Consider the following 14,853-nt stretch of genomic DNA (forward strand, 5'->3'; position numbering starts at 1 on the left):
TACCCCGACAAATCTATAGTGTTCTACAAAAAGCCACAATATTAAATACATGCCGAATAGTCCGAAAATTCTTACAGACAGACCGACCTGCAACTTAACTCAATTTATTAAATGAGTGATCACTTGGTTTAGGCCCGTGATCACTTAAAAGTACCGGCCTTAACGAGCCGAGATGGAATCAATCCAGATATATACATAATAACTAGATGTCGCGTGGTTCGCTCGCAGCAAGCTGCTCGCGTGTCCTGTATTAGTTCGAAGCTTTGTATGGCGGCCATCTTGTTTTCGTGAAATCAAAAAAGTTCTAGGTGCTATAGTTTTGCCAGGCCGTAGGGTGTCTCCCTGATGCGGAGCAGTTTTTCAAGATCAAGCAGTATTGAAATACTTAACATGACGATCCGATCACATTCCTATACATCATTTTTACCCCCGAGGCATTTTCAGGAAAAACGAAAAATTTGTATGGCGGCCATCTTGAATTTCCGCCATTTTGATTTTTTTTCACGGGCGATTGAATTTGACCAAGGTTTAAATATGTCTCGTGAAAACCAAAAAGTTCTAGGTGTTATAGTTTTGCCAGGCCATAGGGTGTCTCCCTGATGCGGAGCAGTTTTTCAAGATCAAGCAGTATTGAAATACTTAACATGATGATCCGATCACATTCCTATACATCATTTTTACCCCCGAGGCATTTTCAGGAAAAACGAAAAATTTGTATGGCGGCCATCTTGAATTTCCGCCATTTTGATTTTTTTTCACGGGCAATTGAATTTGACCAAGGTTTAAATATGTCTCGTGAAAACCAAAATGTTCTAGGTGCTATAGTTTTGCCAGGCCGTAGGGTGTCTCCCTGATGCGGAGCAGTTTTCGAAGATTGAGAACATTTTCCGAACTCGACAAGCCACTCCGATTACATTCCCATACACAGTTTTTACCCCCGATACATTTTCTGTAAAAACAATTTTTTGTATGGCGGCCATCTTGTTTTTCCGCCATTTTGATTTTTTTTCACCCACGATAAAATTTGACCAAGATTTAAATAGGTTTTGCGAAAAAAAATTTGATCCAGCTATAATAGTTGCGCCAGACTGTAGGGTGTCTCCCTGATGCGGAGCAGTTTTCCAAGATTTGGGATTTTTCCCATACTCACCGGGAGGTCCCGATCACACCCCCCATACATCATTTTGACCCCCCGACGCTCCTTCTGGGAGAACAATTATGTCAGTGAGTCAGTCAGTCAGTCAGTGGGTTTGCAGCTATATATAATATAATAATAATAATAATCTTTATTGAACATAGGCTTACAATTTTACATTAATAAAAATATAGACAACTATAATAAGACCAATTACTTTAGATATGCGGCGGTCCCTGCACTAAGCTCAGCTTGTATCGCAGGGGCCAGAGTACGATTTCCTGTCAGGATTTACAAAATGGACACACGGACAGAATACAGAGCACTATGAAAAATTATAACTGCTTATATCAAAATACACAATAATGAAACATAATAAAAATATTTAAAATTAACAAAAATAAAACTTCTAGGTATGGAGTAATGTGTGTGTGTGTGAGTGTGTGTGTGTGTGTGTGTGTGTGCGTGTGAGTGTGTGGGTGTATGTATGTGTGTGTGAGTGTGTGTGTGTATGTGTGTGAGTGTGTGCATGTGTGTGTGGGAGGTTCAAAGGGAGCAGTAGCTGTTTTTCGGCATTAGAGCCTCTGTTTCGACATAGTTTAGCTCTTGTAACCAAATTTCGATCGCTTTCTTAGCCTTGGACGTGGAAAGTGTTTTTACGAACTGCAGAGCTCTGCAAACCTTATTGTAAAGATATGGATGTAAAAAGAAAGGATGACGTTTTGAAAAGCTGGTCCTAACAAAGGGAACGTAAACACTAAAAACTCTACGTTTTATCAGTTCATCATATTCCTGAGACCGGATGGTAAGCGAGTGTGTTCTAATAGTTGCTCTAAGTATAAATAGCTGTCGGACTCGCAGTACCTTAACTTCACTATACAAGTCATCCGTAGGATACCTAAAAGGTTTTCTGACCATTACTTTAAGGACGGCTCTTTGGGCTCTTTCTAGCTCCAGCATCCAAGATTTGTCCGCACCACCCCAAACACGAATGCAGTACAAGAGAATGGATTGGCATATTGCTTTGTACACCAATACCAGAGTCTTTTTGTGAGCTGCGTTTCGTAGACGTTTCATTATAAATATGACTTTCCTTATTCTTCCCGATAATACCGCGATGTGTGTCTTAAAAGTAAGATTTTCATCTAACACCATTGTGTTCAACGCACAAATAATATTAGGTACTTAGGCATTCCTAAGTACCTAATATTATTTGTGCGTTCAATCGATAGTGTAGTAAAATTAGAATTATTTTGAAGTAATTTTATGGGCTTAGAAAGCGGGGGTTTGGAAGCTCGTGTTTTGTAGAACGCTACATGTTTTGTTTTGGAGACATTTAAGGAAAGTAAGTTTTTATCTAGCCAATTTAAAATCATCTTCATGCCTTCCTCCGCTGTTTTGTAAACCTTGTCCCAAGATGAACCTCTGAAGATAATGACAGTGTCGTCCGCATAGCAAAAGATGTCAGCGCTGTTAAGAGTAAGTTCAAGAATATCACTCATGTAAATAATAAAAAGTGTTGGACCTAAGATGCTTCCCTGGGGTACTCCGAAATCAAGCGGTAGCTGATCGCTCACTGCTCCACCCACTCTAACACACTGTCTGCGATTTGAAAGGTAGCTACGGAACCAATCATGGGCTACACCTCTGATACCGACATTGTGTAATTTTTGCAAGAGAATCGGGATTGATACTGTGTCGAAAGCCTTTGCAAGATCCATGAAGACACCAAGGCAGCAAAATTTTTGATCTAAAGCCGATGAAACCACATCAGTGAGCTCCAAAACTGCATCTTCCGTCGATTTACCTTGTCTAAAGCCAAATTGTCTGTTAGGGATTAGACTGTAATTTTCAAGATAACCAACTAGTCTTTTGTTTACCAATTTTTCCAGTAGTTTTGAGAAAACACTAAGTAAGGAGATTGGACGGTAATTACTTGGGGTACACTTATCGCCAGCCTTAAAAATAGGTGTGACTATAGCAGATTTCCAGTTCTCTGGAAAAATCCCGGATGAAAGACTTAGGTTGCAGATATGAGTAAGAGGCGTCAGGATAGCAGGTTTGATTTGTTTTATGAGGAAGGGGGTACATCCATCTAATCCAGGGGCACTGTCGGGTTTGAGATCACTAATGAGCTTGCTAAGTTCACTTTCGTTAGTAGGCGTCATGAAAAAGGAGTGTACTGTTGATGTTTGGGATGCTACTTCAGCTGCTAAAGATTCTTGGGTGCTACCGAGTCTAGTCAGGGTTTCATTGGCTAATGTTTTACCTATGTTAGTAAAGTAACTATTACATAGATTCAAAGAAGAATGGGGGTCGCTATCTGTTTGACACAATTCAGAGGGATCATTATTCTTTTTGTTCATGTGACACATCTCTTTGATAGTGTGCCAAAGCTTTTTAGGGTTATCTTTATTTACTGTAAGCTCTTGTCTATCATAGTCCGTTTTTAATTTGTGAAGAAGATTATTTAGGAAGTTACGGTATCTTTTATAAGTACGCTGATAAATTTTATTGGAAGGGTTTTGTTTTGCTACCAGGTGTAGTCTGTCACGATTCTTCTGGCATTTCATTAAGCCTGGGGTAATCCAGGGCTTAAGGTTAAATTTAGAGCGACTTATGACTACTTCTTTAGTGTTAGTAGTAATTGCATTATCTATAGTATAACAAAATGCAGATACAGCCTCGTGAATATCGGATGCTACGGAAACATTAGACCAATCTGCAGAGGAAAGAGCACTCACCACAGCAGGTATATTAGTTTTAAAACGGGTACGTTTGCGTTGATTATGTGTCTTTTGGAGTGCCATTCCCAATTAGGGTTTGCTCCCGGGAATTCTCGGTACTGAAAATACCGAGAATTCCCGGGAAATGCAAAAATTTTTAGTACCGGGAAATCTAAACTATGTCCCGGTAATTCCCGGTACTGTACAAACATTTATACTGTCACGAAATTTTAATTTTTAAAACCGCGCGTGAGGCGCGCTAACGCACGCAACCAAGATAAGAAGAAGAACAAAAAGAAGAAGAAGAACGAAGAGAAGTACGTGCACGAGTCGTACGTACTCTAGAGTAATCGAATATTCGGCAGTTTTCGGTTAGCTCGCTGGCATCTTCTGGCCGCTCGGCCCGTTCCGCCATGCCAGTGCCGCCCCAATCTTGGTACAGCAACGATGTAGTGAGTGTTTTGTTTAAAAGTAATAGACTGGTGAGTACTTTAATATACCCTTGTTTATTTATCGTGAACTAGGTAGTTTGTTTATATTGTAGGTTATATTTTGTGCATAATAAATAACCTTATGCTTTGAATCATTCAATAAAATAAACACAGTGTGTTCACGGCTAGTTTCCTTTGGCTTTTGCATTGTTTCTTGTTATTTTTTCATAAAATGTTTAGAAACTTAACTTAGACAGTTATTGCCACAAACTAGCTCGAAAAGCAGTTTGTTTTGTATTAATTATTTTACTGAAATTACTGTACTGATTGTAAATTTAAAGACTGATTGTGAAGTAATGTGTGCGTGATCTCAATTACCAAATTTAAAGCTAAGTATATTTAGTATTTACTAGTAAGTATATTTAGTAGTAAGTTGATTAAATATTTTAAAAAGCGTTTTGGTGTTTAATTTCATCATACTCATAAAATAATTACGAATTTTTTTTTTTCAGTAGGTACCGAAGTTTCGAAACTTCCCGGTAATTCCCGGTACTGGATAGGCTCCAGTACCGGGAATTCGAAAATCCAATTCAGTTCCGGTACTGCAAACCCTATTCCCAATACACAGATGTTGTGATCTGTAATGCTTGTATTACAAGTATATCCTACTGCTAGCTCCGAGTGTTTTACAAAAAAGTGGTCTAAACATCCACTTCCTCTAGTGGGTTTTGTAATTGCTGGCAGCATCTGATGTTCAGTCAACAAACTTATGTAGTCAGTACATTGTTCTTTAAGAGGTGAAGAACATAAATCTAAGTTCAAGTCTCCTGTAAGTATAACTGTCTTTCTATTACATGCGCCTTGTAACAACTCCTCAAGAGAATCGAGGAATCCTTTAGCATTAGCAAAAGATGGAGAGCGATAGATGCCAAACATTAATAAGTCAGGACTTATTTCGATTTCGAGGCAGTTGCAATCAGTACAGGAAGATTCCTTAACTACAGGACTCCAGGAGTCCCTCACGTAAGCAGTTACTCCACCAGCTTTGTGTCATATACATGAGTTTAGGTATGTGGTAGGTATTGTGGGTAGATACTTGTTTCTCTTATTGACAAATAAGATTAGTTAAGTAGTGGGTAGTTTTGGATTGACTCATTGTATTTTGCTACACAGCTCAATAAACATGCGATTACCAAATTTCGTGTTTTAATGTGAATTAAGGACATATTATTGGCGACGAGGAAGTAAACTAGTGAAAATGGACCGAAAATCAGTGAAGTTCAGTGAATTTAGTCCACAAACAGATAATTGGGACAATTACATCGACAGACTAAAGTTTTGTTTTGAGGCAAATGGAATCGTAATAGACAATGTCAAGCGCGCAAATTTTTTTACTGTGTGTGGTTCGCAAGTGTTTGAAACGTTATTAGCACTAATTACGCCTCGCAAAGCTACAGAAGTCACATTTAATGAGGCCGTAGAAGTTCTAACCAAACATTACAGCCCGAAACCAAATGAGATATCTATGTCATATAAGTTTTATAAGCGTGACCAAAATCGTGGCGAATCGAGTGCCGAGTACATTACTCAACTTCGAAAGATCAGTGCGGGCTGCAATTTTAGTGATTTGGAACGTATGTTACGTGACAGACTTGTGTGTGGTATGCGAGATGACCGATTACAGTACGAACTATTAAAGCGAGACAATCTGACTTATAAAGATGTAGTCGAAGCTATGCAATCAGCGGAGAGTGCGGGTAAAGATGTGAGGATGATACACGCGGGTCACGCCGTCAGCGGCGGCGACGCGCCGACGCCGCGCCCCGCCGACCTGCCGGCCGCGGCCGCGCCGCCGCCGGAGCCCATGGACATCAACGCGCTGCGTCCGCGCCCCGCGCCGCGCACCGCTGCCAGCCTAGCCCCGCAACCCGCGACGCGCCTTTGCTATCGGTGTGGAGATCGACACGGTGGCGAGTGCCGATTTATCAATGTGACGTGTCGATATTGCAATAAAAAAGGACACATAGAAAAAATCTGTATTTCAAAAAAAAACGCAAGTAAAATGAACTTCACGGAAGAGGACAGATACGCTTTAAACGGCATTTATACTGTACAGACAACGAGTCGGGTCTCACCCTTCGAGATACGGGTGTTGATGGCTGGTGAACCTGTCACTCTGCAGGTCGACACGGGTGCCTGCTACACGCTGATAAACGAACACACTTGGCGCCAATTACAGCCGCGCCTGCTGCCGCCGCGCCGCCTCGAGGCCGCGCCATTACTTCTGCGCACGTGGACTAACGCACCCGTACATCTACTCGGCCGGACATTGCTACCAGTGCGATATAAGGACATTGACTATGAACTGTCGTTACTCGTGGCTAAGGGCAGTGGACCTAACCTGTTAGGAAGAGACTGGCTTATGCATTTAGGCATTACGATGAATATCAACTTCGTATCTAACGGAGATTATGCAGAGCTAGAAAACATAATTGCTACGCATCACGAGGTGTTCAAGGATGGTCTCGGTACCTACCGTGGAGATCCCGTAGCAATACATTTGAGACCGAACGCCACTCCAAAGTTTCTTAAGGCTCGTCCTGTTCCGTACGCCGTTAAAGACAGAGTGGAGAACGAAATCGATCGCCTGGTAGACGAGGGCGTCCTTCGACCGGTGTCTTTCTCGGAGTGGGCCACCCCTGTCGTTCCAGTCATAAAGAAGTCAGGTGAAGTGCGGTTATGCGGCGACTACCGCAGCACAGTCAACCAAGCGACGGAGTCAGATACCTATCCAATGCCTACGGCTAATGAAGTTTTTGCTGCTGTAGCTGGTGGAAAATTCTACACGACACTAGACTTAGACCGTGCCTATACGCAAGTTACCGTCAACCACGATACGGCGAAACTGTTAACTTTAAATACCTCGCATTTGGGGTGAAGGCCTGCCCCGGTATTTTCCAAAGGCTGATGACGGCACTTCTAGCAGGAATTGCAGGAGTCGCAGTTCTGATTGATGACATCATAATCTCTGGTCGTACCATGCCTGAGATGCTCCAACGCCTAGACACGGTCTTACAACGTATAAAAGAAGCGGGATTACGCCTTAATAAAAACAAGTGCAGGTTCGCCAAGGAGAAAGTTGAATTTTTGGGATTCATTATTGATGCTGAGGGTATTCATCCATCACCAAGCAAAGTTGAATCTATAACGAACACCCCAGAACCCCAGAATGTCCAAGAATTACAAGCTTTTCTCGGATTGTATAATTTTTACGAAAGATTTATAGCTCACAAGGCCACCATACTCGAGCCGCTACACCGACTTTTAGATAAGACACATGTATGGCGTTGGTCAGAACGGGAACAAAGAGCTTTTGATCACGCTAAAAAGGCACTGACATTCGATACCACACTAGTACATTACGATTTAAACAAACCTCTGATACTGACATGCGATAGCTCAGAATACGGCGTGGGAGCCGTATTGTCACACGTGATGGATGACGGTAGAGAGCGTCCCGTTGCTATGAGTTCCAGAACTTTGCATTCAGCAGAAAGGCGTTACTCTCAACTAGACAAGGAAGCTACAGCAATTTTGTTTGGGATTCAAAAATTTCACAATTATTTAACAGGAAGATCTTTTACCGTAATTACAGATCATAAGCCTCTCCTTGGTATATTCGATCCCAAAAGGCAGATACCGAACATCTTGTCGCCGCGCTTAACCAGAATTGCAATCGCGCTGACATCACACGATTATGACATTAGGTACAAACCTGGCTCACAAATAGGGAGTGCTGATAGCTTAAGCAGATGGCCACAACCTGTTCCCGACCGATCTGAAAACGAACCTACTGAAGTTTTGCTGATGGCAGAAAAACCCGAAGATTTCCCTTTTGACGCAGAACATATTGCGGCTGAAACAGCGAAAGACAAAACACTATCCCGGGTAATACATTGCGTACAGCGAGGCTGGCCTGCTAAGGTTAGAGAGCCGGACCTACATACTTACTGGTTACACCGCACTGAACTGTCTTTGCAAGACGGATGTCTGCTGCTGGGAAACCGTGTAGTGGTGCCTCCACCGCTACGTACAGGTACTTTACAAGCGCTTCATAAGGCTCACAGTGGTATTGTACAGACGAAAGCGCTCGCTAGAAGCTACATTTGGTGGCCATATTTAAATGAAGACGTAGAGTCGCTCGTGGGTCAGTGCAACAAATGTCTTGAGAACCGTCACATGCCTCCGCGATCTCAACATGAATGGGTCACACCTACCAGACCGTGGTCGAGAATACACATGGACTTTGCCGGTCCTTTCCGAAATAAGAACTTTTTGATCATTGTCGATGCATATTCTAGATGGCCCGAGGTGTTTATGGTTAACAACACCACCTCTGCAACGGTAATTAAATACTTACGGATGGTATTTGCGACACACGGATTATGCGAGGTAATGGTTTCCGATAATGGAACTGCTTTTGTGTCTGAAGAAATGAAGCAATTTCTACATGCTAATAAGATAAGGCATATTACAACGGCACCTTACCACCCTGCTACCAATGGGCTAGCGGAGAGGATGGTTCAGACAGTTAAAGACAAAATACGAAAGATGGACGATTTGACATGGGAAGTGAAAATTCCGAACATGCTACTGAGTCTTCGTGCGACGCCATGTGCTGGAACGCATCAAAGTCCCGCGGAGCTATTGATGAATCGGAAACTACGAACTTTATTAGACGTAATTCATCCGGACCACATCCGTCATAAAAAAACTGAACAGCAAATCATAAAAAATAATCAGAAGAAGAACAGAGAATCGGACATAGGCCATAGGGTAATGTACAGGAATTTTACAAATGGTCCGAAATGGTTACCAGGCCAGATATTGGACAAAACTGGCCCCTCTAGTTACAAAGTGGAAACTGAAGATGGCTCCATTGTCAACAGGCATATTGATCAACTTATAAAAATTGCATCAGAGTCTCGAAGGCCACAAGAAGAAAAGGGGGAGATAAGTAACAAGGATAAGTCATCGTCTATTGAAGAGCCTGATCAAATTATAGAAATTCCGAGTGATGACGTGTGGGCGGAGATCCTAGGAATACCTAGAACTTGAGTCAATTAGGTCCTTTAATAAACAGTTAATGTGAGGATGATTGTCTTTAGTGTAATTATAAATAATATTCTATGTTTCATTAAGTTACAGAATTTATAATTAGAGATAAATGTTTTGGTTAATATTACTGCAAGAATGTCATTTGTTTAGTTGTCATATAAATACTGATTATGTTTACTTGGGGGAAAGGTATGTCATATACATGAGTTTAGGTATGTGGTAGGTATTGTGGGTAGATACTTGTTTCTCTTATTGACAAATAAGATTAGTTAAGTAGTGGGTAGTTTTGGATTGACTCATTGTATTTTGCTACACAGCTCAATAAACATGCGATTACCAAATTTCGTGTTTTAATGTGAATTAAGGACATATTACTTTGTTTATGAATGTGTGCGTGCGGAAAGAGTTATAACCAGGTAAATTTGGGATAATGGAATATTCAGTCAACCAACATTCAGTAAGTATTATGACATCAAAATCTATGCCAAGGCGTTTTAAAGCCACCACAAAAGAGTCAAAATTTAATTGAATGCTTCTTATATTAAAACAAAGTGCTTTAAAGTTTAAATTGGCAGCCAGACAGCTACTGCATGCTTCCAAGGTCTCGAGTGAATGACAGTTTAACACTAGTGAGTTGTCAAAATCTTTTATTAAATTATCCACTTAATATGTTTAATTGTAATGAAATGATGTGGAATATTATTTGAGTGACTTCACCCGAGATCAAGAAGTAGCGCAGATTGTTCCCTCCGTGATTGAAATAAAGCGTGTATGTGTGTATGTGTGAGTGGGTGAGTATATAGTGGGTTGTAGAGTGTAATACATTAGGGGATCTTGTTTGGATTGTTAAAAATGTTAAAAATAAGTAGTGGCAGGTAACACAAAAACTACAATTAGTTCGTGCTTGTGTAAGCTCCGCCTCACCAGTACATCTAAGTTGATGCATCACCCTCCGTTTCTGGTGGGATTGGAGGTCCGACATACTCGTCGAGGTCGGTTGAGGACGTTATACGAATTATAGGCAGAAATCTAAAACAACCCTCTAAAAATTAAAAATTGCAGAATAAACTATTTGATTTGCCCGGGTTATTAATGCATTGGCTCTATCATTTTAAAATTACGAGCCGTCAATCATCCATCCCTTTCCTTTTTAGCAATAAGATGACAGGTATAACTAAAAATATAATTTTATGGTGTCTACAGGAATTAGTACCAGTATTCTTATTAAATTAAATATTTGTTAGGAACACTGGCAACCCATGTAACCATTTCATTCCATTTAATTTAGGATTGCACAAATTTTCCATGATTTACCTTATATCATAGTTATTGTGAATTTCTACATGACCTTTCATGATTTCATTGTTTATTACAATATAATAGGTCAATAAGTTACATAATCATGTAACCAATGATTTTGTATGATAGGCCGAAATATGATAAGTGAGATGGTAAACACACCTAATACCTACTGGCATCATATCAAGCTAAAGTACAAGATAAGATCGAATAACCTCAAAATGTTCCACTAAGATCATTTAACATAATGCGATTAAGATGAAAATACTTGTGATAATCGCTTCAACCTTCCAAAGGTGATATCAAGAACAATTACAGCGTAAAACAAGGAAAATTGCGAAGTTGAAGCGTAAAAGTGAAATTGCATCTTACTTTTCCCGCCATCGCGATTTGACAGGTCATAGTCGGACGCGGTGTAAAGAAAACAAGTGCAAAAAGTAACACTTTTGGAACTCACCATTGCGTTTCTTCTTGTTCTTTGGCCCCGTAGAAGCAACAGAGGCTGAACTCTTGGACGCCGTCCGCTTTACGCCCCGGGTCGCCGGCATAACGCCTGCAATATTGCGATAAATAAACACAGGCACGCAACAACAAATCGGCGAAATACACCTATACTTCAACACTGCTGACGTTTCAAACACTCTCATAATCGCATTACCGCGTTATTGACTGCATCTGCATCAATTACAAGGCTACCGCACGGATTTATGCAAAACGCACGCAGATAGGTTATATTATGCATTTTTGTATAGAACACTTGGGGGCCAAATAACGCACTATGTTTTAGAGAAACCACTGGGCGGTGCGAATTACTTACTGTTTTAGAATTTAACTGATTGACGGTCTAACTGAATTGCGAAGGAAATTATAGAAATCTCTTTAGAATTGAAGATGACGTTGTATTCAACAAAATCCCGTGCATCTCCCTCGCTCGCTTCGCTTGGCCAACGACACTTGAGTGTTGCTACCGTTACGATGAACAGTAAAACCGATAATTCAACTACGCAAACAAAATACCATTTAAAATAAAATAATACATATGAAAATATTCTGAATTTTGTCAAGACATATTTTTTGCTGTGTAATTCTGACTTATTTATTAATATATAAGCTTGTAATATTAAAAATGCTGGATACCGGTTTTGTGTTGACAATAGCAACTTCCGGTTTTTGCCAACACTAATAATTAACCATAAAGTCGTAAACTTCTATATTGTCTATGCTACCACTTAAGTCGTTTCCGGCGTTCGTCACTAGATGGCGGGACAATAATAAATTTCGCGAATGATTCTTTCGAAAGCAAATAAAACTGCAAACAGAATAGTAATTACTTTTATTCATAGCCGGATCGTCTTTATGAACTCGTACTGAAGCAGCATGGTTATGTAGGCATCTATATTTTACTTACCTGACTTGCCTTATCTGGGTAGTTAATTGATATACTAGGTACTACCGGTAGTCAACTCGAACACCGGAAGCGTAGTATTATTCCTTATTCTATGTCGGAAGTCAATTACACTACCGTGTTCGCAAAAATGTCATATATAATCCAGTTGGAACTTATGTATGTCGTCAACTGACGAAAATTCTAACTGGATACTTATTTGCAAAAAGACCGAAAGATTCTAGGATCGGTGTTCGAAGATCTACCCACCGACATAAGTTATATACTCGCGCCCGTGATGGCTAACGGGGCAGGCAATGATACAAGTGACCCGCCGGGTCTGCATGATAGCCGCGTTTCAATATAATTCGATATAATTCGCGCCACGCTCGTCGCGGTTGCCGTGCAGAGCCTACAGAATATAAATTGCTTTAACTTATAACACAATGTTTTCACAGGTCGCTTAACTAACAAAAGAAAAAGATAGGTAAAGAGATAAAGATTTCACAGGTCCGGTTTTTTACAGAACCGACTGCTTGTCTGATTTTTAAACCTGAAGCTTTTTTTTTTGACGTGACTTATTGTACATTTGCCGCAGATGGCATTAATTACTTGGCCGGACAAATGGGGAGCGCTGAAGGCTCTCACCCGGAAAACCTGAAGCGAAAACCAGCCCAATATATTAAGTAACATACCTCCGAAATGCATTTCTCGGGAATTTGGGTTTCCTCACGATTTTTTCCTCAGTATAGAACATTAGTAATCATATTATCTTTGAATACCCATAAATTGTGTATTGTATACTTAATAGTAGGTACTTATTTCGAAGAAAACATAATGAAAATTCTATTAAAATGCAAATTTTTGCATCGCAGACTGTTTATGCAGTAATTTTGGTACCATGTCGTGTCTGGTAGCAGGTACAAAGTCGATATGTTCGATATTGCTCAGTAACGAACGACGCAAATGTTATGTTTAAGTACTATGTTTTATCACAGATGTGTGGTGGATTTAGATATCAGAATAAAAATCAGAATCATTTATTCAACATAACATAGATAAACTTGTTGAAGGTCAATTTAACATTTTTGAATCTACGTCATTTCGCAAGGTGTTTTGGCTGAAGAGAAGAAATGACAAGTAACTACAAAAGTTATAGATTTTTTAAATCAATGTAGGTACCTAAATATACCTGCGGGCTTAGCACCGTAAGCGCGCGACTCTTTCTCGCCGCGATAGAGATCATCTGTCTCTTTCTGTGCAGTACTGTGAGAGAGTGACGGGTGACGCTGCTTACATTACAAGTTATTTAATAACTAAACAGCCTCTGTGGTCTAGTGGTTAGAGCGTCAGGCTCACGATCTGGACCTCCGGGTTCGATTCCCGATGGGGACATTGTCGAAATCACTTTGTGAAACTGTCCTTTGTTTGGTAAGGACTTTTCAGGCTTGAATCACCTGATTGTCCGAAAGAGTAAGATGATTCCGTGCTTCGGAGGCCACGTTAAGCCGTTGGTCCCGGCTATTAGCCGTAAAAACACCTCCACCGACCCGCAGTGGAGCAGCGTGGTGGAGTATGCTCCATACCCCCTTCGGTTGATTGAGGGAAGGCCTGTGCCCAGCAAGTGGGACGTACAGTCATGAATATAATGTACCCACTTTAGGACTCTGTCGCACTAACATATTTGACATTTAGTGAGACTTACAGTTCAATTTGTCAAAAAAGTTAATGTGACATGGTACCAAAGTGTATACATATTAATGCTCATAACCGTATATGGGCTGTTTATGGGCTGCTCTTCAGAGCATATTGCCAGTCCTTTTACACATGCAGTCTGTGGGTGGATTACACGCGTCGGGCATACAGCGATCTGCGCGTCCAGTATAATAACGCTTTCAGGATATTGTTGAGGTTGCCGCGATATTGCAGCGCCTCTGGTATGTTCGCTGAGGCCCACACAGATGGTTTTGCGGCGATCATGCGGAAACGTTGTGCGTCGCTTCTCACGCGGACTCGAGCCAGCCCCAACGGTATCCTGAAGACGTTATGTGATAGGTGGGACTCCCCCTTTCTAAAAAGGTGGATGGAGCTTCACACCCTATAATTTGTATTCATGATCGCCCGAATAATGTCCTACTAACACTAGTTTATAAGTCGTTTGTATACTAACATTCTATGGACTTTGTCCGAAATAAACGATTTTATTATTATTATTATATATGTATGTATGTATGATCCTGGAAACTACGTACGATCCAAACAAGAATTCAAACTCTTAACATAATATGAACCCGTGGCACTTCGATGTAACCCATGCGTTCTCTGAACAAGCCCATCACGAATGTTTTATTATATTTTACTCAACAACAATAAACTTATAACATACAATTCCATCACATCTTTAAACCGCCTACGTAGCGTCGCCAAATCGAAGACAGGGTGATAAAATATCTTAAAATATGCGAAGAATAATACATTAAATCAAAATAATTGTTTAACACACACAGGTAAGCTTGAATAGGTTGTGGCAATGGGCGGAGCGTGGGTACCTCCCGCCCACCACGAAAGCCTATTCAAACCTTGCCTTCTCTTTCACACTTGATATCGACAGATTTTGAAGTCTGCCATTCTTTTAGATAATAGTAAATAAGGACGAAAAAATACATCATTAGGTCCTGCGCAGACGACAGACTATCCGTGACGCACTTTTTAGTCTGTGAAAATATAACCTATGCAATTATATGCAGTAACGCGCCGGAC

At 40.6% G+C, this 14,853-nt stretch overlaps 1 protein-coding gene across 5 annotated transcripts in view; it reads right to left on the reverse strand.

Moving 5' to 3' along the window:
• Positions 1 to 11,648, reverse strand: part of LOC126378081 (regulator of chromosome condensation-like) — a 46,368-nt gene extending 34,720 nt beyond the window's left edge. For all 5 annotated transcript variants that reach the window (XR_007568033.1, XM_050026230.1, XM_050026228.1 and 2 more), the window contains exons 1-2: positions 11,527 to 11,648; positions 11,167 to 11,262 (exon numbers count right to left, since the gene is read on the reverse strand). Coding sequence is in view for 4 of the 5 variants with exons in the window: in XM_050026230.1 (XP_049882187.1) it covers positions 11,167 to 11,257 (91 nt within the window). In the remaining variant the exon portion in view is untranslated. The remainder of the gene's footprint in view (positions 1 to 11,166; positions 11,263 to 11,526) is intronic.
• Between the last annotated feature and the right edge of the window lie 3,205 nt (positions 11,649 to 14,853).

Source organism: Pectinophora gossypiella, chromosome 25 (assembly GCF_024362695.1).
Source record: "Pectinophora gossypiella chromosome 25, ilPecGoss1.1, whole genome shotgun sequence".
NCBI lineage: Eukaryota > Metazoa > Arthropoda > Insecta > Lepidoptera > Gelechiidae > Pectinophora > Pectinophora gossypiella.